The sequence below is a fragment of the Leptonychotes weddellii genome, chromosome 1 (genome assembly GCF_054177405.1).
Source record: "Leptonychotes weddellii isolate Sample4059 chromosome 1, ASM5417740v2, whole genome shotgun sequence".
NCBI classification, from domain to species: domain Eukaryota; kingdom Metazoa; phylum Chordata; class Mammalia; order Carnivora; family Phocidae; genus Leptonychotes; species Leptonychotes weddellii.
Window position 1 is genome coordinate 26,833,650 of NC_138369.1, and position 26,985 is coordinate 26,860,634.

Consider the following 26,985-nt stretch of genomic DNA (forward strand, 5'->3'; position numbering starts at 1 on the left):
ATGTGCTATGGTGAGAGCTGTGAATTGTGCAAGACTGTTGAATCACAGATCTGTACCTCTGAAACAAATAATACAATATATGTTAAAAAAAAAAAAAGATAGCAGGAGGGGAAGAATGAAGGGGGGAAATCAGAGGGGGAGACGAACCATGAGAGACGATGGACTCTCAAAAACAAACTGAGGGTTCTAGAGGGGAGGGGGGTGGGAGGATGGGTTAGCCTGGTGATGGGTATTAAAGGGCACGTTCTGCATGGAGCTGGGTGTTATACACAAACAATGAATCATGGAACACTACATCAAAAACTAATGATGTAATGTATGGTGATTAACATAACAATAAAAAATTTTAAAAAAAAGAAAACCATTTCACTCCCATTAGGTGTGCAAAGCCTTTAAGATGGCTCATTATATATATATTTATTTATTTATAATTTATATTTATATATATATATAAAGGAAAACAAATGATGGCAAGGATGAAGAAATATTGAAGTCTTAGGGCTCCTGGGTGGTGCAGTCGGTTAAGCATCTGATCCTTGATTTTGGCTCAGGTCATGATCTCAGGGTCATGAGATGGAGTCCCCCACTGGGGTTTGCGATCAGCATGGAGCCTGCTTGAGACTCTCCCTCCTCCTCAACCACCCCCCCCCGCACCCCCCCAAGCACCGGAACCCTAGGGAGTGTCTGCCAGTAGGGAGAACAGCACAGCTGATGTGGGAAACCATGTGGTGGCTCCTCGATAGTTAAACATAGAATTATCGTATGATCCAGCAATTCTACTTTTAGGTATCTACCCAAAGGAATTGAAAGCAGGCAGACATTTGTACACTTATGTTCACAGCAGTGTTATTCACAGTAGCCAAAAGGTAGAAACAACCCAAATGGTCATCAACAGATCATTGGATAAACAAAATATGGTACATACATACAAGGAAATGTTATTCCACCACAAAGGAATGCAGTTCTGATACACGCCATGCCATGAATGACCTTGGAAGACATGATGCTAAGTAAAATAAGCCAGGCAGAAAAGTACAAATATTGCAGGATTCCACTTACATGAAGCACCTAGAATAGAAAGGCAACAGAAAGCAGACTGGAGCTTACCAGGGGCTGAGGGTAAGGGGAATGGAGAATTACTGCCTAATAGTTATAGAGTTTCTGTTGGAGTAAAGAAGGAGTAAAGGAGGGGCGCCTGGGTGGCTCAGTCGGTTGAGCGACTGCCTTCGGCTCAGGTCATGATCCTGGAGTCCCAGGATCGAGTCCCGCATCGGGCTCCCTGCTCAGCAGGGAGTCTGCTTCTCCCTCTGACCCTCCCCCCTCTCATGCTCTCTGTCTCTCATTCTCTCTGTCTCAAATAAATAAATAAAATCTTTAAAAAAAAAAAAAAGGAGTAAAGGAAGAGCTTTGGAAAGGGATAGTGGGGATGGTTGTACAACAGTGTGAATATATTTAATGCCACTGAATTTTGCACTTAAAAATGGATAAAATGGTAAATTTTTTTTAAAAGATTTTATTTATTTGATAGAGAAAGAGAGTGCACATAAGCAGGAGAAGGAGATGGAGAGAGAATCTCAAGGAGACTCCCCTGCTGAGCCCGATTGCCAGGCTTGATCTCATGACATTGAGATCATGGCCTGAGCTGCAACCAAGAGTCAGATACTTAACTGACTGAGCCACCCAGGTACCCTTAAAATAGTAAATTTTATGTTATGTATATTCTACAACAATTAAAAAAAACAAAAACAAACCCACAACTCACCAGCTGATTTCGAAGCAGTTCACAGAGCAGTTTTGGAGAACCACTGGACTAGTTGATTACACAGCTTTAAGAGTTTGGAAGGCTTAAAAAGTCAAAAGCGTTTGCACAACATTAAGTTAAAACAGACCATAGGGCCCCCCTTTGGAATACAGGAACTTGTGAGCACAGCTGAACTTCAAGTGTCTTTTGGTATCTGTCTGAGCCAATGAAGGGCCTCCCTCTGATGGAAACATTGAAGTGTAAGGTCTTTTCCAGGGAGGGTGGCAGAATGGGGGTATTTCAGCTCCTATTGCCCCCTTCTATGATCCACTTATGGGGAACTCCATTTCTCAGGGTCAGGTTTACCCAAGAGAAGCCTACAAGCCCCCACCTGTATCTCTGGACTTGCATCAATCTCCAGAAGCTGGGAAAGGAGGAAGGGGACTACAGCCTGGGTCTACACGTGGATTCCCTAAATAGCAAAGTCTGAGACAAAGGCTGGGGTGCAGGTAGGTCTTCTTTGGGAAGTGATCCCAGGGAGGAGCAAGGGATGGAGGAATCAACAATGAAGGAGTGAAAGTCTATTCTAAGAATAATTTAGCTGGACGACTCTAGGAACAATAAAAAATCCCACAGGACATTTTGAGAAGTCTTAAGACCCAGAAGCCAGAATTGTCCATCTAGAAATCGAAAAGGGAAAATATTTACACTTCTGCTCCATTCCTTAATGTCAAGAATGGCTTCATGGGCATGAATTTCTTTCATTATACACTTTGGGTGGGTTGAGGGGGTGAAAAGTCAGAGAAGAGTCAGGGCAGAAAGCAAGAGGCAAGTGGCCTCAGGCCAAGACCCAAAGGGAGGCATTATCAGGCCACATCAGCATGAAGCTCTATGAAGCCCGGTGTGGGGGGCGAGGGTGGGCGGGCGGCGCTCACCAGCAGAACAGCAGGTGCATTAAGCAGCTGGCCTACGAGGGTGTGAAGTTGTGTACAAGAAGGGTCCAGGTGTTAAGAAGTGATCCTGCAGTTCTAACCAAGTTTGCAATTGCTGCATGGATCCACAATCTCAAAAGGACCACAGAAGGGTTGCCTACAGAGCAGCATATTAATCCATGATTTGTCTACACTCAGAGGAAAATGGCAGGGGGTCGACTGGGAAAAGAGGGAATACTGCTCCCAGTTGTTTGATTTATAAATTGGAACCCCCTATAAATCACAACAAATAAAAAACACGTATTCTTTCCATCATTCGTTTGTCCCAAGTGGGATTCTTTTCCCCAAATTTCCACTCATTTCTAAAATCGGAAGCCCCATTTCCTTGTCGGGGAGCATGATGGGGGGGAGCGGCAAACTGCAGCTCAGTGGTTCTCAAAGCGTGGTTCAAACTAACGTCATCATCATCACCTGGAAGCTTGTCAGAAATTCATATTCTTAGGCCCCTCCCCAGATTCCCTGGATCAGAAACTCTGGTGGGGGCGGGGAGGGGTGGCTAGGGCCAGCAATCTGTTTTAAGGAGACTTCCATGTGATTCTGATGCACGCTCAATTTAAGAAGTACTGCCTGAGAACGCTTCATCAGTCACACGCTCTCAACCAGGTTTTCAGGCACTCATGGTAGAGCACGAGACATGACGTGTTGACTCGGTTTTTACTTAATACCGGCAAACACTGAATATGCCTGCATTCATAGTTTTAGGGTTGCTGTCACAAGTCACCTCAAACTGATAAGCACTGAGTAACATATAGAATTATTGAATCGCTATGTTGTGCACCTGAAACTAATATAACACTGTGTGTTAACTGTACTGGAATTAAAATTAAAAAAAAAAAAAAAAGAAACTCCCCCAAACCCCAAAACAAAACAAAACCCAAACCAAATTACTACAAACCTCATGGCTTAAAACAACAGAAATTCTTTTCTCTCACGGTTCTGGAGACCAGATGTCCATAGGGAAGGTGTTGGCAGGTCCAGGCTCCCTCCAAAGGCTCTCAAGGAGAATCCTTCCCGGCCTCTTCCAGCTTCTGGTGGCCCTCAGTGTTCCTTGGCTTGGGGCCACCGTGGAAGTCTCCGCCTAGCTCTCACAGAGTCTCCTATGCGAACCTCCCCCAACGCCCCCCTCTCTCTCCTTCCTCTTATATGAACACCAGTTATTGGCTGTAGGGCCCGCCCTAAATCTCGAGAGACGTCATCTGGAAATCCTTAACTTAATTACAGAGCAAAGACCCTATATTATGGTCACATTCACAGGTCCTGGAGCTAAGACTTGGATTTACCTTTTGGGAGGTTAAAATTCAACCAACTACAATGTCCAGCATACTAGAACCCAAATCTTCCTAAAACCCCCCAGTTTTTGTTTTGTTTTTTCACAGATAAGCAAACCTAAAATCCAGTCATTTAGTTACCTTTTCCCTGCTCCTTGGGCTATAAGGAATCACAAGTAACTGGGATGTTAACTCTCCAGCATGGAGAACAAGTGTTATCACCCCACACTGATGTTCCAAAGTACAATGACTCCGTGTCCATGGCTGCACAAATGAGCCCGTCTCCCTCCTTCACCCCACATGTCTGAGAAGCATGGTAATTAATCACATCCAAATGCCTGGTTGCTCACAGGTGATACTTGTCCCAGGAAGCTGAAGGATGCAATTACTACTTCAAACACTCGCTGCCCTGGAAACCAGCCACCTGTGCCCCAAAGTGAGCGCCCGCTACGTGCTGAGCTTGTGTCCCAGGGGCCACTGCTGCTCCTGGCAACAATGCCCAGCTCTCTGATTATAGCAGTGGGGGAAATATGGCTTCTTCTCTGCCACCTTATCCCAAAGGTGGCAATATGCCCTCTCAACTTATGCACAAGCCCAAACCTGTCCCAGGTTCTCCGAGTGAGTCAGTTCTTTGAGTGGTGAAGGGCCACCTTGCTACATAACTCCAGGGGGACAATTCGTGTTCTCTTCCCTGAGAATCATGCCCTTGTGGGCCATTCTTGCCTGCCCACCCCTGACATGGCCAGAGAATGCATCCGTGCTTGGGATCTCTCCCTGCCTCAGAATCTTGGCCTAACTCACCTCCGTCTTGACTATAAAGGAAATTGTCCCTTCCCCCAAAGTGACTTATGCCCAAATTGATTGGCAAGGGGAATTCCATTGCCTTCATGGGAAGAGCCACCCTCGCCTCACTCTCGGGAGTATAGTCTAGCCCCATGGCCCAGGAAGACAAATTCCAAAAGCTCTGACATTCTAATAGGTCCCTAACTAAATGTGAGTTCAATGTTGTCGATGCTCTCCTTGCTATAAGTATAATTGTTGAAAGACATTTGTAGACATTAGACATCACAATGTTGGAAACCAAAAGAGTTTTTAAGAAAGGAAAGTAAACTCTCTCATGTACTTGCCAAGTGTCAAGCAAAAGGTGCTGTCTGGAAATGGCATAAATATGGACTGGCCTCTAGCCCTGGCCAATGTTGGGTGTGTGTTTTTAAAGTTTTTATTTAAATTCCAGTTAGTTACCATGCAGTGTAATATTAGCTTCATATGTACAATATAGTGATTCAGCACTTCCATACATCACCCGGTGCTCATCACAAGTGCCGTCCTTAATCCCCTTCACTTATGTTACCCATCCTCTCACCCACCTCCCCTCTGCTAATCATCAATGTGCTCTCTATAGTTAAGAGTCATTTCTTGGTTTTCCTCTCTCTCTTTTTCCCCCATTGCTCATTTGTTTTGCTTCTTAAATTCCACACACATAGGACTGAAATCATATGTTGTCTTTGACCTATTTTGCTTAGCATAATACTCTAGCTCCCTCTGTGTCATTGCAAATGGCAAGATTTCGTTCTTTGTTATGACTGAGTAATATTCCATTGTATAGAGAGACCACATCTTCTTTATACATTTATCAGTTGATGAACACTTGGGCGGTTTCTATAATTTGGCTACTGTAGATGACACTGCTATAAACATCAGGGTGCATGTATCCCTTTGAATTAGTGTTTTTGTATTCTTGGGTAAATACCCAGTAGTGTGATTGCTGGATCACAGGGTAGTGCTATTTTTAATTTTTGAAGAAACTTCATACTGTTTTCCAGAGTGGCTGTACCAGTTCGCATTCCCATCAACCAGCACTGGCCAACTTTGCATTTCCCTGAGGCTCACAGATGGGATGCCGTGTGCATCAGATCTGAAGGCTTGATTACTTGCTCCTCATTCTTTCCTTGATCATCCTGTTTGGAAGAGACTGAGTGGAAACCACGTGGTGTTCCACTGGGAAGATAAACAGGGGCCTGTCCCATCTGCAGTTCAATTGGCTGTCTGAAGGGACCTCCTCTTCTCCCTCTACACCTCCTGTACCTCCCCCAGCAGAGCCAGCCCCCAGGCTGGGAAGCTGGGTGATGATTTTCACCTGAAAACAAAGAAGCTTCATAGGAGTGAGGACAGGAAGAAGTAACTGGAGCCAACCATTGCATTTCTTTCCTTGGCTCAGCCTACCTGGGCTTCATTTGTACCCATTCTCCTCTTAGTAAATGAGAATATCTTTGCCTCTCATGTCTTGTGTCCTTTTTTCTATCTGGGGCATAGGGAAAGCAACAAATGTGCCCAAGGGCATACAGTCGGCAAAGGACAGAGCCAAGATACAGAAAGTGAGCAGTCTGAATCTGTGTGTAGTTCCCTTTCAGGGGATCCTAGGTCCCCAGAAAGCCACAGTTACTGAAAGAAACATCCCAATACCAGGAAAGCACTCTATCTCCTAGCTGGTTCCCACTGCCCATCTTCAATGGCTTCACCACACTGCCTCTTCTTACCAAACTTCCCAGCTTTTCTTCCCAATTCCTCCCTTCGGATGCCCACTGTTCGGGTCACACTGGGCAGTCCAGGACCTCCACTTCCTTGCTTGGATTGATGCAACAATCTCTCTGCTCCGGCTCTCCATTTTCCTTCCACTCCGGAGTTATCCTGCCTTCTGCAAAACAAATGGAATCGCTTCATGTTCTTACTTTAGAACCTCACTCATTTGTCCGGCACCCGCAACCTTTCACCACCCACCGCATCTGTCTCCCCAGCATTGTCTCCTGGCGCCAAGGCTCCTAGTCACACTGACGGCACAGTATTCCCCGAGTCTGACATACGGCTCTAGGTTGCCGAGCTCTGACTGTGGTTTCCCCTGCCTTCCCACAACATCTTCACCTGCTCAACTCCTGCACATCCTTCCAAATCAAACTCAGATAGTTCCTTTGAGAAACCTTCATGTCTATTCCTCTTGTGAAACCTCTGACCTTGAACTCCTCAAGGTCAGAAGCGATATGATTTTAAGTATGTCTGGTACCAAGTACAGTGGCTGTACATAGGACGTTCTTAATGTGATTTTGGGAAAGAATGTTTTGTTGAGCATTTAGTATGGGTCAGGGCCTCTGCTAAGTGGGTCCTAAAAATATAAAAATTTAATAACAAAAACTCTTGGGATGCTCTTTGAGGCTGAACGGTGAATGCGCTCTTTCATATCACAGCACCCTTACTTCTTTTAAACTCACTTTCAGGCACCTGGGTGGCTCTGTTGGCTGAGCGTTCAACTCTTGAATTCAGCTCAGGTCATGATCTCAGGGTTGTGAGATCCAGCCTGAGGCTCTGCGCTGGGCATGGAGTCTGCTTGAGGTTCTCTCTCTCCCTCTTCCTCTGCACCTTCCCCACTCACATGCATTCAAGTGCCTGCATGCTTTCTCTCTTTCTCTCTCTCTCTAAAATAAATCTAAAAAAAAGAAAAGAAAAAGAGAAATTCACTTGCAATACCTAAGATTTGTAACAGGTTGATAGTACCTGCATGTTCTTTTAGCAAAAAGCTTATTTTAGCAAAAAAAGTGGTATTTGAAACAATTTCTCTTTGAGTATAGTTGATACACAATGTTACGTTCATTTCAGGTATACAATGTAGTGATTCAACTTTTCTATATGTTATGCTGAAAAGTGGTATTTTTATAAAACTTTTGTATAACAAGTCCTTAAATAAATATCTTTGGTGGGTTAATTCCAGTGCAACAAATCTTTTAGCCTTGGCAGATGTATACAATTCCTGAAAAAACAGATCACTACACATGCACATACATGTGGGCGTATTATTAACGTTCTTCCAGTGCACAGTGGGGGCAGGCCCCGGGTCCAGTCACAGCCCCAGGATCCCGTGCTACTGAATGCAGAACCTGGATCATGCAGGTGTTACGTCTGACGACTTAACCACTGAACTTCTGTCCTTTGTGATGGCAGGTGACCGATGCAAGGAAGAGAAGGTGTCCTTACAACACAGGTTTCTTTCTCATGGCGTAGTCTCAGAGAAGGGAGTGACAAGAGAAAAATCATGTATCCCATTGAAATACAAAAATAGAACTGGTAAACATGCACAAGATACGATAATTCCCTTGATTTCATTCCACTGAGCGTGGCTCGTACAAAAACTAACAGTGTCAACTACTTAGAATTTTGCTCATTAGAGCAAGAGTATACTTGGCTCAATCGAGCAAGAAGCTTTTCCCTTGATACTCTCATCATTCTTGACAAAGACCCATTCAGAGGATGCAGGGACATACATCCTGTCCAGATTTCAAACTCGTGGAACCATTAGTGCTGGAGCCCAGAGGTGCCTGGGTCCTCCCTGTCCTTCCCCCTTCCCTGTTGGTCCAGCGGACTCACATTCTCGGCTGAAATCTGGGTTCACAGGCTTCAGCTGGGGGGGCACACTCTTGCCCCGATGAAGGTAGCACAAAGGACTGGACAATGGAGAAGTTCCCTGCATCCCAGTTCTCCGAGAGCGGTCAGCTACTACTTACAGCTGCTTGGGGCCCCTCCGGTGGGGCGGTTAGGGGAGTACGGAGGGGTGATCAGCAGCGTGCACCGCTTAGATGCTACTCTGTGTGGGCTCAGGCAATACTCTGGGGATCGGATGGAAGAAGCAAACTTCTTTCTTGAGTCCTTGGGCCAGTTCAGTGCAGACTGCAGTTAGGACTGCTGGGGAGCATTTTTCTGGAGATGTAGTGACCCCTTTGAAGACGCTCATAGCTCTGAGCCCCTGGCTGGGGATGTTTAACACAGGGCAGCCTAGAATAAGGCACACAGTAGGTGCTCAATAAATATCTGAGGAATGAATATGCTATCTAGTGAATTAAGCTTAGCAGTTTCCCTCTGGGGCCTCTGCTTTTGTACGGAGGAGAAAGCCTTCCCCAGTCTTTCTAGGGCAACACTCAGGTTGACGGAGCGCTCCACGCCATCTGGATTCTCTTGCATGGGTCCTTTCGATTATTTAATTCTTTTATTCCTTTTGTTTAACAAATATTTATCAAAAACCTACTCTCTGCAGGCACTGATTGAGCTTAACATGTGTAAATGCAATGGCATAGATATGCACCTGCTTGGAGCTTACAGTCTTGTAGAATGTAGTTCTCTAAGCCCATTTTCATGGTTGGAGGCTTACATAACTGAATAATTTAACCAGACCAAAGCAACCAACCAAACCAACCAAGCCAACACACAAAGAAACTATATCCAAAGCACAGCCCCTTTTGGCCTTCAGAACTTCTCATGGCCATCAAGTGACTCACATGACCAGATCATCCAGACTAGAAAGAACCTTGAGAGGTCATTTTAGATTTGCCCCCGCATATTAGTCACAATAGGTTGGGTCATGCTGTAGCAACAAATCAACCCTGAAATCTCTACCATTGAATACAATGGAGATGTATATCTTGTTTACACAAAGCTTGCTATGGATGGCTTCTTCCATATCATGACTCAGGGAAGTCTGAGTCTGTCCAGTGACTCAGCATCTCACCCTGAGGCATCCAGATCACCGCGGTTTGGAAGGAGAAATGATAGGCAAATAAATACATAGGGGTGGTTCACTGCCTTAGTCTGGAAGTGACACTTCACTTGTCCTCAGTGTTTTGGCCAGCACACGTTGCGTGACCCCACCCAGCTGTAAGGGGGTTGGGAGTGGAAGGGAACACATGGACATTCAGTAGGCATTAAATGTCTCAGACATGCCCGTTCTTTACACAAAAGTCCTCCTGAATCATTATTGTGCAGAATTGAGAAACAACTTTGACACAGTTGGTAGATGAGAGTTAGAGGATAGATTTTACAAATAAGTGGGCCAATTTATTTCCTGAGTTCTTTATCTGGGAATAATTTTGAAACGAAAGGAATATAGGAAATTAACTATATTATAGTTATAATGTAGGCTCACTTTACTGGATAGAAAGCATCAACTTCTTTCTTTGTGTTTCTTCTGCCATTGGGGCTTTTATTAAGTGTTGTACCATCTCATTTATTTCTAATTCAGCTGTAGATTTCTATTATTTACTAAGTGTGCCCTGATTCTGTCCTGGCTTGCTCAGGCACATTTTCCAATAAACAACAGTGGTGTAATTAGCACTAGATCCATGAAAGAAGTATGTTGAAATATGGTAATTTATTCCATTTGCTGATACAAGTTTATTCCTGGGTAGCATTTTTCCAGATCAATATGGATTTGATTATTCTTAAACCTTCACTTCCTAGTGATGGTTCTTTCATTATAGCATACATAAATCATCTGATTATAATTCAGGGGCAGGAGCCCTTGACTTCAGTTTTTGCATTTGTAGTTGATAGTACTTGAAATGTTGGTTGCTTCATTATGGAGTCCAAGGGCACTATTACTTCTTGAAATTGGAAAACACTATGCTTAGCTGAGTTAAAAAAAAATATACCAATTTGGGGGAAATTGAGTAATGCCAACCTGATCATCGGGGGCTGGGAGTGAAATTTTGCCTTGCAGCAACTCATCATCCAGAGGAAAAAAGCCTTCACCTTGGAAGGAAAGCTGGAGCTTTGGTGGGAACCCAGACACTCAGAGGGGTAAAAGACTAAGCCCACGACCTCTCTTGGCACTTTTTATTTACTGAACCAAGATTTTTAGGAATCTTCCTTTTGACTTCCGTCCAAAATATTTTTTGAGCCTCTCTTGTATTTTAGGCCCCAGGAAAACAGTGTTGAAAAGACAGCCAGGACCCTGCCCCTCACAGAGTAGAGGTTGCAAAGGGGAGAGTAAACTCACTTACAAGACAGTGATAGGGGACATGCAGGGACCCCTGGGAGCCCAAGGCAGAGGTACCTATTTCCAACTTTCTGGGCGCAACTTTTTCATCATGAAGGAAACCTGTGTCCACGGAGAACTGAAGAATGAGAAGTAGTCACATGAAGAACAGATGGAACAGAAGAGACAGAAGTGTGAGTGTTTAAAGCGGATACAGCAGCAAGTCTGGAGAGACTACGACGGTTAACAGGAAGATGTATGTGGTTGGACTTTCATGCCATTTATCTGTGTCATAGGCCCATCATGCAGGGCTATCCAGCAGCTGTGGCTTGTATATTCATGGTCATGTCTAGACTTCTCCATGAGACAAAACGAGCTGAAGACAGAGAGCAGGGGCCAGACCTGAGATCTTGTCTACCACAAAAGTTTCCTAGGTTATGGGCCTTCACCATGAGAACAGATACAATGACTTTCCCAGAGCCCTCCTCTTACCAGGCATGAGGCCAGCTGGATGGAATTCACACAAGCTACGAAGTCAGAGTAAAACACTTGGTCCCTGCACCTTGGGAGAAAAAAAAATTCATCCAGTGTCAGAAACAGTGTCGTCTGGAGGGAGTCTGAGTAGTGAGCGAAGAAGAGGTAAAAACTAAGCACCAAGAGTGGCTAATTTGATTTACAGAATAAAGAGCAGGGGAGGGAAAAGGGAAAGTGGGACAGAAAAGATCTGAGCACTAGGATAATTCTTATAGGAGATACATTTTGGGGTGTCTGCTCAGCGCATGGCTTTCTCTGTTTCCTCACCTGCAGAAACTAGCATTCTGGCAGCATGCTAGCTCGGGGAGTCACCCCTTTTCCTCCAATAGGTGATTTGACCAGGAAGGAGCACCTGATCCAAGTTGAGCCAATCAGAGTTTCTTCCTGAGAATAAGGGGTGAAATGCGGAGAACGGCACCTCAGGAGCTGTGAGGAGCCACGTCTGTCCATGAGCTGCCCAAAGCAAAAGCAAAGGCAGAAGACTAAGCAGACATTTGGTGGGAAACAGATTCAAAAATTGGGATAGAATCCTTCTCAGCTCTTGGTAGTTTTCCTCATCCTGGTTCCAGGCTCTGTCCTGGTTCCAGGCTCTCATGAAGGGGCTGCCCTTCGGTCCTTGGAAGACACATAGTAACCTCCAAATCAATTCTCTTTCCCTCTGTTTCCCTTTCGCTCTAGTTACTTTGAAGTAACTTTTGACAATACTTAAAACCCAAAGAACCTGGCCTAAGACAGCTGCCCCAATCCCTCTAAGTTGTTGGGTTTACTTTCTGGTACTTGTGGTCTCGTCTGTTTGCTAACTTGTTGTGTGTTCCATGGCACAAAGCTGCGCATCCACCTTGATGATCTGATTTGTCTCTAGAATCACCAACCTAGCCGGGGAACAAGTACCTGCTAGTATTTTGCTGAGAAGGCTCTTAAACCATCTCCTCTCCTGCTGGGTAGGATTGTGTCCTTTAACAGCTTAACCCTCCCCGCCCCCCCCCGTGTTTTGATTATTTATCTATTGCATCTTCTGAGAAGCTTTCCTGTATTTAGAAGTTACACTGGCGTGGGTTTTCCATAGGGGCTGCTCTTTCTCACTGTGGGCCGAAAGCAAACCAGTGTCTACACCTCTGGTAGATGAACATTGGAGAAGAAGATCCTTCCGAAGCGAAGCTCTGGAACACAGGCTGGACTGCATGCAGCACAAAGGGCTCTTGGGGGATGGATTTCCCACGTGAGAGAGGCGTGGTCTCCCAAGGCTGGTCTCAGATCCCTGAATGCTTATGAAAAATGCAGTCTTCCTAGTCCTGCTGGAGACCTGCTGAGTGAGACTTTCTAGGGATGGGGCCAGAGACTCTGGATTTCAAATAATCTACCCAGGTAATTTTGATGTGTGAAAGCCATTGTTAGACTGAATTTCTCAATAAGCTCACTCTCTTCAATGTATTCATGATAGATCTCAGAACAATTAAAATCAGTTAAACTACACTTCTATTTGTGAAGACAGTCACTCCTGGGAAAAGTGAATATACCTCAGATCCTCCAAATTGTATTGTACACCCCAGCCTCAGATCTTTCCAACCTGACCAATGGACTTGTTATCAGAGTCTCCTGAAGTGGGTGGGACTGGCAGACATGTTGTTTATCTGTTCTGGAAGAAAACAAACAAACAAACAATTGCTAAGGCAGAGTCTCATGAAGTGTGGTCCTCAAACCTGCCGGATTGGAATGACATGGAAAGCCTTGTTAAAAAAGCAGATTCTGGAGTTTGGCCCCGGATCCGCTGAACCAGAACGTCTGTGGTTAGGACCAGGAGATTTGTTTTGTTTAATAAATCTGCAGGCATTTCTTACATATAGGAAAGATTCAGGCCTTCCTGGGATGTCTCTAACTCCAGTTTCATGCTTACATTAAACGACAATAAATGAGCACTGTTAGACCAGATACCTATGGTATCTTTCTGCTACTCTTTCTCTTTGAGATGATGACGATAGTAATCGCAGCAACAGATACTATGTTTTGAGCTCTTACATTGACAGACATAGCGCTAAGAGATTTCCACGCATTCGTTCAGTAAGCCCACATGATGCCATTATTCTCCCACTAGTTAGATAAAAACTCAGGCTCAGAGAAGACATGCACATTTCCCGAGATGATACAACAAACAAGTGGCTAAGAGGGGATTAAAGTGCTAAATGCTCAGGGGCACCTGGGTGGCTCAGTTGGTTAAGCATCCGCCTTCAGCTCAGGTCATGATCTCAAGGTCCTGGGATTGAGCCCCGTGTCGGGCTCCCTGCTCAGCGGGGAGTCTGCTTCTCCCTCTGCCCCTCCTCTGCTTATGCTCTTTCTCAAGTAAATAAACAAAATCTTGAGAAAAATTGCTAAAGAGAAGCAGGGCAAAAGAAAACATATGGAAGCTGCCATTCAGGATTCAACCTTCATATGCCTTAATTATAACTGGAATCTGTTTGGGGCGAGACGTCCCGGGGACCAGCTCCTGTGGGTCACCTCAGATCTCTCTGGGCTCACATGCATCTGTGTCCTTGGTCCTGCTCTCAGCCTGAGCTTCTGCTCCCTCTTCCTTCATCTTTCCCTGATGCTCGCAGGCTCAGCTCCACCTCCAGGCTGCTCTCCCTACACATCCTCCCGGCTTCTGCCTACACTGCCAACTGCCTCAGGCTCTCAGAATCCCTTAGTTTATATTCTCGAGAGAGGGAATCTGATTGGTCCAGTTTACCATGCCGTGTCACTTACGTCACTTATAGATTGCTGGCTAGGTGCCATATTGACGCCAATCATTTTGGCTGAAGAGGAGGAAGAGGGCGGTCATAGAGTAAAACCATGGCTGCCTGAAGGCCATGCTCCCCAGGAAGGTTGGTAAGCAGAACAGGCCTGGTAATTGTCATTTTCCAACACACCTCAAGCCTTCATCCAAAGGCTTTCAGAAGGCCTTTGAATGAAATAAGACTCATCTGCAACTCTCAAGTCCTCATGGTTAGGGTGGGTGAGAACATTTGCTATTTCAGATTTTATGTCTGGTGGAAAGTGGAGTTTGTAAGCTCCTTTAGGGTAGGAAGTTCTGTTTTCTGCATTGCTGTGTTCCAAGCACCTAGAATAGTGCCCAGCACAGAGCAGGTTCTCAATAAATATTTGCTGAATGAATAAATGTTATTGGAGTATCCAGCAACTCCGAAATGTTGTGGATCAGACACGGGAAAATCTGATTTACATACTGCTTTGGTCCTGGCTCCTTGATGGTATTTTAAAGATTTTATTTATTTATTTGAGAGAGAGAGCACACACGGTAGGGGGGAAGGGAAGAGGGAGAAGCTGACTCCCTGCTGAGCAGGGAGCCCGACGTTAGCCTCGATCCCAGGACCCCAGGATCATGACCTGAGCTGAAGGCAGACACTTAACCAACTGAGCCACCTTGGTGGCCCAGCTCCTTAACAATATGAATGCCATCCTAACCATAACATGGACATAACTCTCTAGACAACCCACCTATTATTTGCTTAAAAGCTAATACAAATATTTTGGGGTTGCTGGTTTTAATTCCTGCTAATAACTGAAAATTAACTGTGTGGCCTGGGTAGGAGTCAGTTTCTAGAATCCTTAAGGAACAAAGAGGCTAAGAAAGCAAATCATTTGCTTTGGTGGTTCTCAACCAGGAGTGATTTTTGTCCCCAAGGGACATTCAGCAATGTGTGGAGACATTTTCTTTTTTTTTTTTAATTGTGTTAAAATAAAGATAACATACAATTTACCATTTTTAGGTGCTGAGTTCAGTAGTATCAAGTACATTTACATTGTTGTGCAATTTCCAGATTTTTCATCTTGAAAAACTGGAACTCTATAACCATTAAATAACTTCCTATTCTCTTCTTCCCCCTCCCCAGCCTCTGTTCTATTTTCCATCTCTATGAGTTTGACTACGCTAGGTATCTCACAGAAGTGGAATTATACAATGTTTGTCTTTTGGTTGACTGGTTTATTTCATTTCCCATGATGTCCTCTAGATTCATCTATGTTGTAGCATGTAACAGGCTTTTCTTCTTTTTAAAACTGAATGATATTCCACTGTACGTATACACCACATCTCGTTTATCCACTCATCCACTGATGGACATTTGGGTTGCTTCCACCTTTTAGCTATTGGGACTAATGCTGCTCTTAACATGGATGTGCTCATATCTTTCTGAGGCCCTGCTGAGGCCCTACTTTCAATTCTTTTGGGTATAAACCCAAAAGTAGAATTGCTGGATTATATGGTAGTTCTCTGTGTAACATTTTTTAAAAAGGATTTTATTTGTCAAAGAGAGAGTGAGTGAGTGCACAAGCAGGGGGAAGTGGTAGGCAGAGCTCGATGCGGGACTCGATCCGAGGGTCCCGGGATCATGACCTGAGCCGAAGGCAGACGCTTCACCGACTGAGCCACCCAGGCGCCCCATGTGTGCATTTTTTGAGAAACTGCTGTGCTCTTTTCCACAGAGGACACACCATTTTACATTCTCACCCACAGCACACAGAGACTCCAATTTCTTCGCTTCCTCACCCACCCCAGTTATGTTTGTTTTGTTTTTTTTTTTTGATAGTAGCCATCCTAATGGGCATGATGCATGGAGAGATTTTTGGCGGTCACAACCCAGGGGGAGGAGAGCTACTGACATCTAGTGCATAGAGAGGTGAGTGATGTCCTACAAGGCACATCCTACAAGGCACGGGACAGTCCTCCGCCACCAACAATAAACTGGTCCCAAACGTCAATAGTGCTGAGGTTGAAAAATCCTGATTGACACAATCAGGTTCACCCTTCATGGTAAACCTCATCCCCCGACACGTGTAGCCTGTCTTCTTTGTTGAGATGCTCAAAGGCAACAATTTCAAGAAATCTGGAAAGGGAGGGAGGACTGAGAAGATTGGCAACACTTCTTTTATTCAAATTTTATTGGAAGTTTACAAATGTATTACAGACATCAGTAAAACATATCCATTTTACAGGGCACGGATCTCAAGCAAAGTGTTCACAACAGTCTCTGGCAGAGCCCACACCAAAGGCCCGTTGCAGACCTTCTTTACAAATAGCTTGACACTCGACACACAACACAGAGTCTGGCCCGCCTCACCTTCTCAGACCCTCTGAGGTTTTGTTTATGCACTTGGAGTTAAAGCAGGAGATGGGCAAAGCTATTCTATACAGGAAAGAATGTGTTTAGGAGAGGGAAAACTGCCGAAGTCCTAATTTGCTAAGGAAAATGCAGGACTCTTAGACCTTAGAATGTTAAGTCAGGGTCCATCGTAGAACCAAAATGCGTTATGGAAACACAGGAATATCAACTAGAGAGGCTGGAGAGCAGAACTTACTAGTGGGTAACTCTTTCCAAAAAATTTTAAAAAGGTGGGACAGTGACCTATTGAACACGAATGGCCAAATGCCCAGTAGGGTGAAGGGATATCTCCAAAAACTCAGCATAGAAGAATTTTTTTTTTCTATCCTACAGATTCATCCTATCTAAATCACCAGAAATGTTTTCCTACACAATGTGACTTTCCTCCCTCCTTTTTTATTCCCCTTGGGGAAATCTAGTTTTGTCAGCAGGAAGTAAGCTTATAAAAGAGTATAGCTCCCAATAGTGAGTCATGGTTTATGGCAGTCTTGTGTTGACTGGGCTACTATTATGAGAAAATGGGAAAGGAATCCAATACTTTCTTGGTCCTAACCTTGACAGCTGCTTCCAAGTGGTCAGACAGACGAGCTCTGGTGTCTGCTGACGGCCCCAAGGGGCCAAGCACTGGATGCAAGGCAAAGCTGTCTTCATTTCTACTTCCCTTGTGCTTCGAGAGATGGACCTCAAAAGGCAGAAACCTGAAAGTGCCTTCAAAATCAGGAGAGGAGGCTTCACTGAGTCCTGCAGCTGGAAGGCTGTCCGTAGAGCCCATTTCAAAGCCTTGAAGGTGCTAAACAGTTGCTAATAGCAAATCTTCTGACATGAAATATTCAGATAACTGGTTTCATTTCCCACTTTGCTTTGGTCAGAGATAGATCCTCCTTCTTAGCCATTAGCATCTGGTTTCTGTTAGACAGAAATACACACAGAGCACTTCTCCTTGGAATTCAAATATTTGTGTTATTTCTGGTTAGAAGGTGGGATTAGATGAAGAGTAAGATGGCCTCTTATCTGACCTCTGCAAAAGCATGAACAGAAGGCTGCTTGTAATAATTGGCCAAGAACATGGGAATGCAAAAGGAGGCCGAAGAGATTTGTCTTAAAACAAAGACAGCAAAACAGCTTATAGAAGTCAGCCTCCACTTTTAGCATCCACAAAGGAATTGGGCTCTCACAGTCATTTATGAATGAGGCTTCCTAAAAAGGGTGGTGTACTGTTTTGGGCCCATGGCAAACGATGGAAAGACAAATAAAAACCAGTTCACAAATGAGACTTGTTATCAAATGACCTCAGTTCTAATCGACTGACCCTGGCAGCTTGGAGTGTCATAAAGCTTTCTGAGGCTGCATCCATGCTCCCCGGGAAAGTGTAGATCCATCCATTGGTTTTATGGGCCGGGTTGCAGGGATGGAAGAGCATGCGTTACATCTATGTCATCACTGGCTGCACCTGAACTCAGCAACGGCGAGGGGTACCCAAGAAGTGGAAAGCCACTGCAGGAGAAGGAAATATAGTTGGTTGCAGTGCAAAAGCATCCTACAGAATGGGAAAAGAGGATGAGCACGGGCTGTCTTCTGGTCCCCTACTGGAAAGACAAAATTGCTTGTTCACTGGGCTGGCTGAGGACAGAAAGGAAGGACTAGAGATGAGAAGGTGAATGTGGAAAGGAGGCATCAAACAACCAACACTAGGAACCCTACCCGCCTTACACCTGCACAGGACCAGGGAGCATGGTTCTGCTTTCCCTCACCTCATTCACCTTCACACTTGATAGAGATCCTGGAACTACAGGACAGAAGGAAGGGTACCTGAATGCCACACTCCATGCCACCAGGCTGCTAAGAAAGCTGTTCACAGAATCAAGGGTTGTATGTATTGGCAGGGCCATTCAGGAAACCGTCAATGGCTACTTCTTCCTGGGAAAGAGTGCATTCTGTTGCCACTGAATTGAGCAGCGGTAAGAAATGACCTGAAGTCCAAAGTGGTGGTTTTAACCAAAGGACAGGAAGACCAATATGAAGAGAGGTAGAAAAAGCAAACCCAAGGTATTAGAGATGAAAGGAAACTAGGAAAAGATTACTTTTCTAGAACAGTCTATCGAAGATGAAATGAAATCTAGAAAGAGGTGAGTGTAAGCTCCACTCACAAGGCAAAACTTGACCAGGAAGAGCTCGTGGTTATGATGGAGGAATCACGTGAGGACCCTAAGTTCTTGCCTCAGAAGAGAACGCATTGAGTTTCTGGGACTGGGATTCCGTGATGTTAGGTGTAAGTTATCACTAATGGGTAGAATTCCTACAACAGTGACATCCTGCTTTCTCCAGGGCATTCACTTGGAGGTCCCATCACCTTTGTGATGATTTTACCAGCCTCCTGGGCATCATCTGTAAGGTGCCTGGCTGCATGTGGGGTGGGCAGAAGCTGAGATGGAACACACGGAGGTGAACTTAGTTATAGACAGTGTGACCCTGAGGCTTGCATCTCAATATATTTCAAGCTCTGGCCAGTTGAGCTGCCGGATGCTCCCTGGGCAGCTAGCTCTGAAATCGCTTATTCCTCCCACCCTCTCACAGGATGTGGCTACGGGTTGATTTCCGGCCACCCTCTTCTTTCTGCTGATGGTGGCTCAAGCCTCGTCTGGGGAAAGTAAGAGGTACTTCTGGAAAGGATGGAGTTAGAAAGCAGCTTTTACCAGGAGAATTTCTTTCATTGAATTCCAGGCCACAGAGGACAGACACGATTTTCAGTTGTTTGTTATGTTAAGCGATCTACTATTGTCTCTCTTTTCTTATTCCCAAATGCCTTTTTATTCTCATCAATCAAGGAACTCAAAACTCCAAATTGGACTCGCCCGATTTCTACCAGAAACCTGCCACTTCAGTAGCATGGTGTTGCACATTATTTCTTAATCAGTTTTGCCAAGCAGTTTACAAACTTACTATACAAACGTAATAGAGTTAATTCTCCGGAGGCTTGGATAATTAATGAAGCATTTAGATATGAAGATAGCATGCGGAAAACAGCCACAACCAACATTTGCATTGCTTTTTTAAAAAATCAGTGACAATGACAAATGTCATATTAATACCTGAAAAGCAAATTATTTTAATACATCCTGAATGGAGTGCCATTTCCACGACCTTTACAGCCTTCTTTTCCCCAGACCCATTTGGGATGGTGTCTGAAAAGCCACTTTTCACATTCTCTCCATAAAAAAATACTAGAAAATATTAACTACTATACTGAAAAGAGACCACGCTCACCTCACCATGGCAGATGGGCACTGAGATACACCGTGTACTACATGAACAGTACATCTCACTAAAGGTGGGTCCTCCGATGGATTATTTCAACTGCCACAATCCATTAAAGGGAGGAGGAGAATGGAAGAAAAAGCCAGCGCTTCACTTTGAACTGAAGCAAGGTAGGAAGTTTTATTTTACTATAAACAACACAACCGTTAAATGTCTTCTTCAAGCAAACTCACTTTTGAGCCCATTTTCTGTCTGACCAACAGTCCCCAAAGTTCAACACGAAAATCCCCTTCTGAACAGCATTTGTTTTTCAAGGCCATCACCCTGAAATTTCCCGAGCAGCTCCCGTTCCTGGGTAACCCATACACTCTGGTTACGGGGTGTGTTAAACTGGATTCTTTCCACAAGCACTGGGGGGGGGGAGGGGTATTCAAGGTAGTGGTCACCTCCACTCTACTTCATTTCCAGAAGCTCTCTTTGCTCTGACCTTCCTTCATATTCCCCTTCAGTCTCCACCCTTGACTTGCTTTCTGCTTTTCGAATTCCCTTGTTCCTTCTCCACGCATGACGTACGCTCTAGAACACCCCGTCACTCCCAGAGCCCCACAGAACCTTCTGCCCCTACATATGTACTGCTTAAGTTCATTTGCACTGAGGACAACCGGTTGTCAGGCTAAGGCAGCTGTTCTGTCTGCCTTGGTAAAGGAAAGCAGATAATATAATCCAGGAAACATGAGCACCAGAAAATAATGCCACATTCAAAACAACGTCATGCTGACATCACACGACGGGTACCACTCACAGTCACTTTCATTTTCCCCAAGGGACAGACCAATAGCAAGCAACTTCAATGTTCCCAGCAGGGATGGCGTTGCTCACGGGACTTTACGGACACTGGTTGGTTTCTCTAATTGGCAAAAGTTACGTTTGCAATTAAAAAAAAATTACTATCACTTTGTAGAGAAGAAATTCTACCGAGGGTGGGAGCAGACTTAAGGATGTCTCCTTAAGATGGAATGGAGCATAAAATACTTTGGGTGTAATAGTTCATTTTTTTTTTTCAGCCACAAAAAGTCAAATTGAATAAACTCCTTTGAAAAAGGTCTCACTGACATGTAACAAATTTGTATAGAAAAAAGAAAAAAAAAAAAAAGGTGGTCCTGGACCACCTCTGAATACTACTCAAAGACAACGCTGGATGTGCATGCAAGTCTTCACTGAGTCCTACGATATAGAAATTCCTTTGATATTACAAAATACAAAAATATTTTATCAGAACTCTCATTTACATTGCATTTACAATGGACATGTAAATAACTTAGTCTTGGGTCCTGGCTAATAAACAAATTACTTACTGGAAAAAGGGTCCTAAAAGTAAGAGAACCAGAGAGGATATAAGCGAGCGGGAAACAGTTTGCCATCTTGCGAAAGGCGACTCCACACAGACTGACGGGCAGGAGGGGGCCAACCCTGGCCTCCACAGAGTCTACAGCGTTTCCAAAGTGAAATGTGCAAATAATACTCAACATGCCGAGAACTGGGACTACCTATTGAGTCAGTCTAGAACCTTGCCTCCACAACTGGCACCACGTTCCTCTTCTCCTCCAGCAACCACCCCCGGAAAGCGCTTTAAAACTGAAAACAGTGCAAGTTTCTGGATGTACATTCTTAGCTCCCATCTTCCCCCATTCCCTGACGCCAACCGTATTAAGAGATGATACAGTTTTTGCTCTTTTGTCTTTTCCTGCTGTGCAACTGTCCCCTGCCCCCTAACGTGGAAGACTTGGGGAGGCCGTAGGAGCTGTATTTGTGCAACAGCTCATCGCTTGTGACGTATCGCAGGCGGGCGGGCTGGGGGATGGGTTCTCCTAGGAAATAGCCCTCATTGTCAGACTCCGAAGAGGACGAGCAGGTGGAACACCAATCATACTCGGTGAAGTAGGGTCCCCACCGCTCCCCAAAGGCATTCTGCAGAGCCAGGTCCGACACCGTTCTCGGGCACTGGCCGTACAGGTCCCTTCGGGACCCTTGGCCCAAGCTCTCCTGGAAGCTCCGCTGGCGCATGAACTGGTCGTAGTCCTCCCTGGCTCGGAGCGGGGGCCTTTCTTTTAACCGAGAGATGGCCTCGCGCTCGCTGGCCAGGTGGAGGGCGTTGTCCGAGCGAGAGCGCCGGGAACGCCTGGAGCGGTGGGGTCGGAAGCGGCGAGCGTCGTCGCGGGAGGTACTTCTCCTCCGCGTGCGTTCGCTCATGGGCTGGATCCTCATGCCCTCCTGCCCTGGCAGCTTGCTGCCCGCCATCCCCCCCTCGAAATCAAAGCTCTGGTGCAGCCTGCCGTGGGACTGCAGGTCCCTGTACCCAATGGGGTTGCCGAGCTGGTGGAGGTTTCCCTCCATCTCCTGGTACTGCTGGGCAGAGAGCAGGCTGCGAACCGACTCTGCGCTCCGGAACTGCATGGACGAGTTAAGCGTGCCCATGTTGCTCAGCTTCTCGGAGACATTCATTCCAGAGTCTTTGCTGAGGTCGGGCATGGAAAACCGGGAGAGGTGCTCCTGGCGCTTGGCGCCACCATCGGCGGACAGGCCTGGGGGGAGAGAGGGAAGAGAGGACCACGGAGGTTAATACAAACGTGCAGTCTTGTTCACTGGAACCGCTGTCTATCCAGGATCGCGGCATATGGTTGTGCAGTTGTACGCTGCACAAAGGCGCTCTCAGAATGTTTGGGAGAGCTCTCCCCGCTCCACAGGGGGGTACAGCCCACCTAGAGAGGATACCTGGTTAAAATGCTTCCACAGAGGTACATTTTACTAGTTACTAATTCCTCCAAAGGCTCATCGAAGTCACTAGGAGCCCACTGTGCATCTTACGCATGCTTCCTCTGTTTAGAATTTCACTTTACAAAGTGCGTCAATTACCCCTTTGATCTAATGCTGCACTGTTAAGTACACGGGACACATTCTGGATGTGGAAGGTTCCAGCGACAGCCGCTGGGCCATGCCCAAGCAATTCCTACCAACACTGAGCCTCACATCTAATCCCATGATACCAGACCAACTCACTTTCCTATTAGCCTCCAGCAGCTTCCCCCTGTGCCTGTAGTCCCTAAGCCCCATAGCCCAAATGTCTGAAACACTAAGTGACTCCCTGGGTGTACATAGAGGGATATTTGCTCTCTCAGGCTCTTCAGTAAATGACTGCTGCAGGGTTTTAAATGGGCCCCTGACAGCCAGAAGATGTGAGTGGGACTCTGGGACACTCCTTCCCTGGGGGAGGCACTTTTTAAAAAAGAGCCTCGAAATAGAGGCTTAAGAATGGCCCAGGTGGTAAAATCTAAGCATTTTCACTCATTACCTGTTGGAAGATGAGCAATTTTGCCATTGCTGGTTGCAGAAAACATGTCTTTGAATTGCAATGGCCCATTATGACCCCTGCCACTGATTATTCGTCCCTCCCTGCTGGGGCCAACAACCCCACTCCCCTGACAAAACTAACGTTCTGAACACTTGAAAAACTACTTAGCAATATCTGTTTAAGCTAAATACACACACACACGAATTATCAATGAAGCTTTTTTGAAAATCTGTGCCCTTTCGTGTGTGTGTGTGTGGACTTAATGTGTTATTTCTGTTGGGTGTACAATCAGAGTGGCGATTCTATGAGTTTCCATTGCTACTCTTGATTATACACCAAACAGAAATCAGTTTATAGGTCCAAAAAATGTACAGGGGTATTTGGAGAAGCTTTCTTTATAGTAGCTTAGAACTAGAAATAACTCAAATGTCAATTAATAGGAAAAAAGATCAATAAATTGTATTTTATACCATTCCCCCTTAAAAGGAATTAGGAGTCTGGAGAGATGGCTGATTCCAGGACAGGAGGAGGGAATGTAAGATCTGAGCCTGGAACATCTTGCTATGCCAAAGAGGAAGGAAGTGTTACAAATGAAAAATGAGGGACTCTCACTCGCCAAAGCTGAGCAACTTGAGCATCAAAACATTAAAAACAGTAATGATTTATAAACCATTGAAAAAGGAGGAAATCATGAGTCCATACCTATACCAGATAAACACACCAACAAATAAATGGGGGAGAAGACTGGGCTCTTGTATACAATAGGATGTTGAGTAGAATGAGTACGCATAGAAGGGGTGCTGGATTTGGAAGACCACCATTTTGTAACCACTGTACATAAAGATCAATTCATGCAAGAGTCAACTTATGCTCAAGTCAGGGGGGTAAAATTTGATGGGGGAGCAGGGTATTTGCATGGTGGTTAAGTGTTTCTCCACGTATTTATTAGTTTGTAAGGAAAAATTAAGTAGCCACACGATGGAGAAATCAGACAGCACTTTGACCAGGAGAGCAAACTTAACATCATCGATGAGGTGTAACTGGACACTGCGTGCCTCCTGACGTAGGTCCTGAGAAAGGCACACGACCACTCATGCAGTGTTCCAGTCAGGAACACTTCCTGAATGGATTCAGAAGGAAACATGAGATAAGCTCCCAAATGAGGAAAATTCTATTAAAAAAAAAAAAAAGGGACTATATCCTAAAACATTTTTTTTTTCCCGCTATCATAAAAGTCTGAGGGAATGTTCTACACTGAAGAACATGAAGGAACCATGGCAACGATACAGAATACCCAATCCCTCCGAACTTATTCTCTAGTGAGAATGTTATAGAGCATAACTGTGGAACGACTGACAAAAATTGGGACATGGGCAATTAATAACCATATTATGCCAAATCTACTGTGGTAATTTTGATAACGGTGATAATTATGATAATGTTGGAGAAGATCCTTCCTCTTAGGAAATACACGGGGACGGATATGGTAGTACATGGATGAGCTGGATGTGACTTCCTCTCAAATCGTTCAGAAATACATTGCGTGCATGTGTGTGTGTGTGTGTGCAAGAGAGAACCAATGATAAACTAACGGGATAAACTGTTAACCACAGGTGAATCTGGGTAAAGAGGACATTCTGGGTATTGTTTGTTCCATTTTTGCAACATTTCAGTAAGTTTGAAAGTTTCTGCAAAAACTGTAGTGTATGCATATACAATGGTTTGGTTTTCCATGCCCGAGGAAGCTACTGGGGTTGGGGGGCAGGTGGTGTATGCTATTGGCATCTAAAGGGGAGAGGCCAGGGAGATGTTGCTGAACGCTGTACGATGCACACACGGGGCAGTCCCCACAACAAAAAATTATCCAGCCCCAGAGGTCAGTCATGCTACAGCTGAGAAACCATCATATGGTGGAATTCCATACAACGACGAGAATGAATGACACCAAGCAACAGGGATGAATGTCAGAAAATGCTGACAGACACAAGAGAGTACGTGCTGTGTGAGCCCATTTATATGAAGTTCAAGAGCAGCCTGAGGCCGTCTATGGTGGCAGAGATCAGGGCAGTGGGAAGGGACCTCAGGGAAACTTCGAGGGTGCCAGAGATGTTCTATATCTAGACCTGGGTGATGGTTATAAAAGGATACACATGGAAAAATTTCGTGAGGTGCAGTTTTAATATTTTGCTTGCTTTACCTCATATGTAAGCTATACCTCAATAACATGGCATAAAAATAAAGCAGTGTTCTCATTAAAGAGCCAAATTTAAATGCTGGCTATGCCTGTGGAGAAACTATTCTGCCAACCACAATACTTTCATCTAGATTTTTTAATTCCATTACCGGGGTAATTGTCAGGGCAGGAGGGGATGAGGTCTTTAATTCCCCCTTTCCCTGCTGCTTATCTCTGACACACACATCATAAAAGCTGATTTACAACAGCCTAATCACTTCCAGAACCTCCCCAACCTGAAGGCGGAGAGGACAGGACAGCAACCAAGGATGATGAATGAGTCGTCAGGGCAGGTGAACTCCATCCAGTAGGGAAGGAAAAAATTCTTCAAAATCACAGGGAGAAGCAGAAGCTATACAGGTGGATGCAGTGATCTTCGCTGGGCTTTCTCCACAAGCCCTGGAGTGGAATCAGGGTCAGCATCAACAAGCTAGGAAATACCATACATTCCCAAACAAGCTGTTTTCCTGACCCTGTCTTTTAGAAGCTCCCAAGTCTAGCATTTCTGAGGACATCACGTATGTGAACAGATTCTTATTTCGATGAGGTTAACATGAAGAAGAGCAGCTTCAGTCCCACTCGTGTTGTCCTTCTGTGTTCTGGGCAATCTCAGGATAACCTTAACCACCTCGACCCTCCCCAGAACAGAAAAATGCTCGGTCAAGAACAGGAGGGGCCCGGTGCTCAACCCAGAGCCTACAACTAATCACTTATCCCAAACATAGGCTATTCCCTCGGGGACATGGGGGTGGGGTTGCAAAAGCTACCTGCTCACTGCAGACGTTATTAATACATTAATTTACTTATGAATAAACCTTCCTATTGATTAACTCAGATTTTTCTCCAGGGTCTTCCTGCACGCAGAGCATGAACCGAATGGCCAATGTTACCCACTGATGAGCAACAATCATGTATTTGCCCCTAAACAGGTATCTCTGTGGTTAATTTCATTATTGGCAAAGTCCAGAGTCCTTATGCAGACCTCAAGACCCTCAGGGGCCTCCAAGATCACCCACCAAATGCTCTTCCCAGCTTAGTTGGCTTCAGTTACACCTTCACCACCAGCAAGCTCATTTCAGCCCTCTTTGGAAAACCCTCCCCTCTGCACTGCTGACTTCTGCTCATCATTAATGTCACCTCTTCAGAGGTACCTGTCCTGATTGCTCTTTCTAAAGCAGCAAGTTATCCCCCCAACAACCAGTCATTTTGTAGCCTTGATTTCTAAGGTCCCCACCCGGACTTATTTTCTTAAGTTCGTATGTTTGCAGTTGAATGGATGCCCCCTGGAAGCAGGGATCATGTTCCCCTGTTCACCAGACCCCCCCCCCAGAACTAGGAGTACCCCACTGGTGCTCAATAAATATTTATGGAATTAAGGTCAATGGAGCCTCACACTGCCACAGCTAGGAAAAAGCAGCTACCCTCTGACCTGGAGTGGGACAGGACTTAAAAAACAACCAATTATAATTCAGATAGGTGGGATGCTAACCGTCAGGAACAGAAACACACGGTCACACCTGTCAGTCTCATTGTCTGTGGTGCTTCATTACGCGGCCTACCATCTGGGACATCTCCAATTTTAAAGTAGAAGACGGGTGGTTTATAATTAGCTCCTCGATCTGCACAAAGTGTTTGGGCTTATTAATCACAGCTCTGGAGATGTGTTT

The 26,985-nt window shown here is 45.1% G+C and overlaps 2 protein-coding genes across 4 annotated transcripts in view; both read right to left on the reverse strand.

The window, feature by feature from the left end:
- The window catches only part of THOC7 (THO complex subunit 7), a 331,341-nt gene that overhangs the window by 232,513 nt on the left and 71,843 nt on the right, over positions 1–26,985 (reverse strand). The window lies entirely within an intron of this gene.
- Positions 16,233–26,985, reverse strand: part of PRICKLE2 (prickle planar cell polarity protein 2) — a 316,927-nt gene continuing 306,174 nt past the window's right edge. For all 3 annotated transcript variants that reach the window (XM_081801442.1, XM_081801448.1, XM_081801455.1), the window contains one exon: positions 16,233–22,318. In XM_081801442.1, coding sequence (XP_081657568.1) covers positions 21,444–22,318 — 875 coding nt within the window. In that variant the 3' untranslated portion in view covers positions 16,233–21,443. The remainder of the gene's footprint in view (positions 22,319–26,985) is intronic.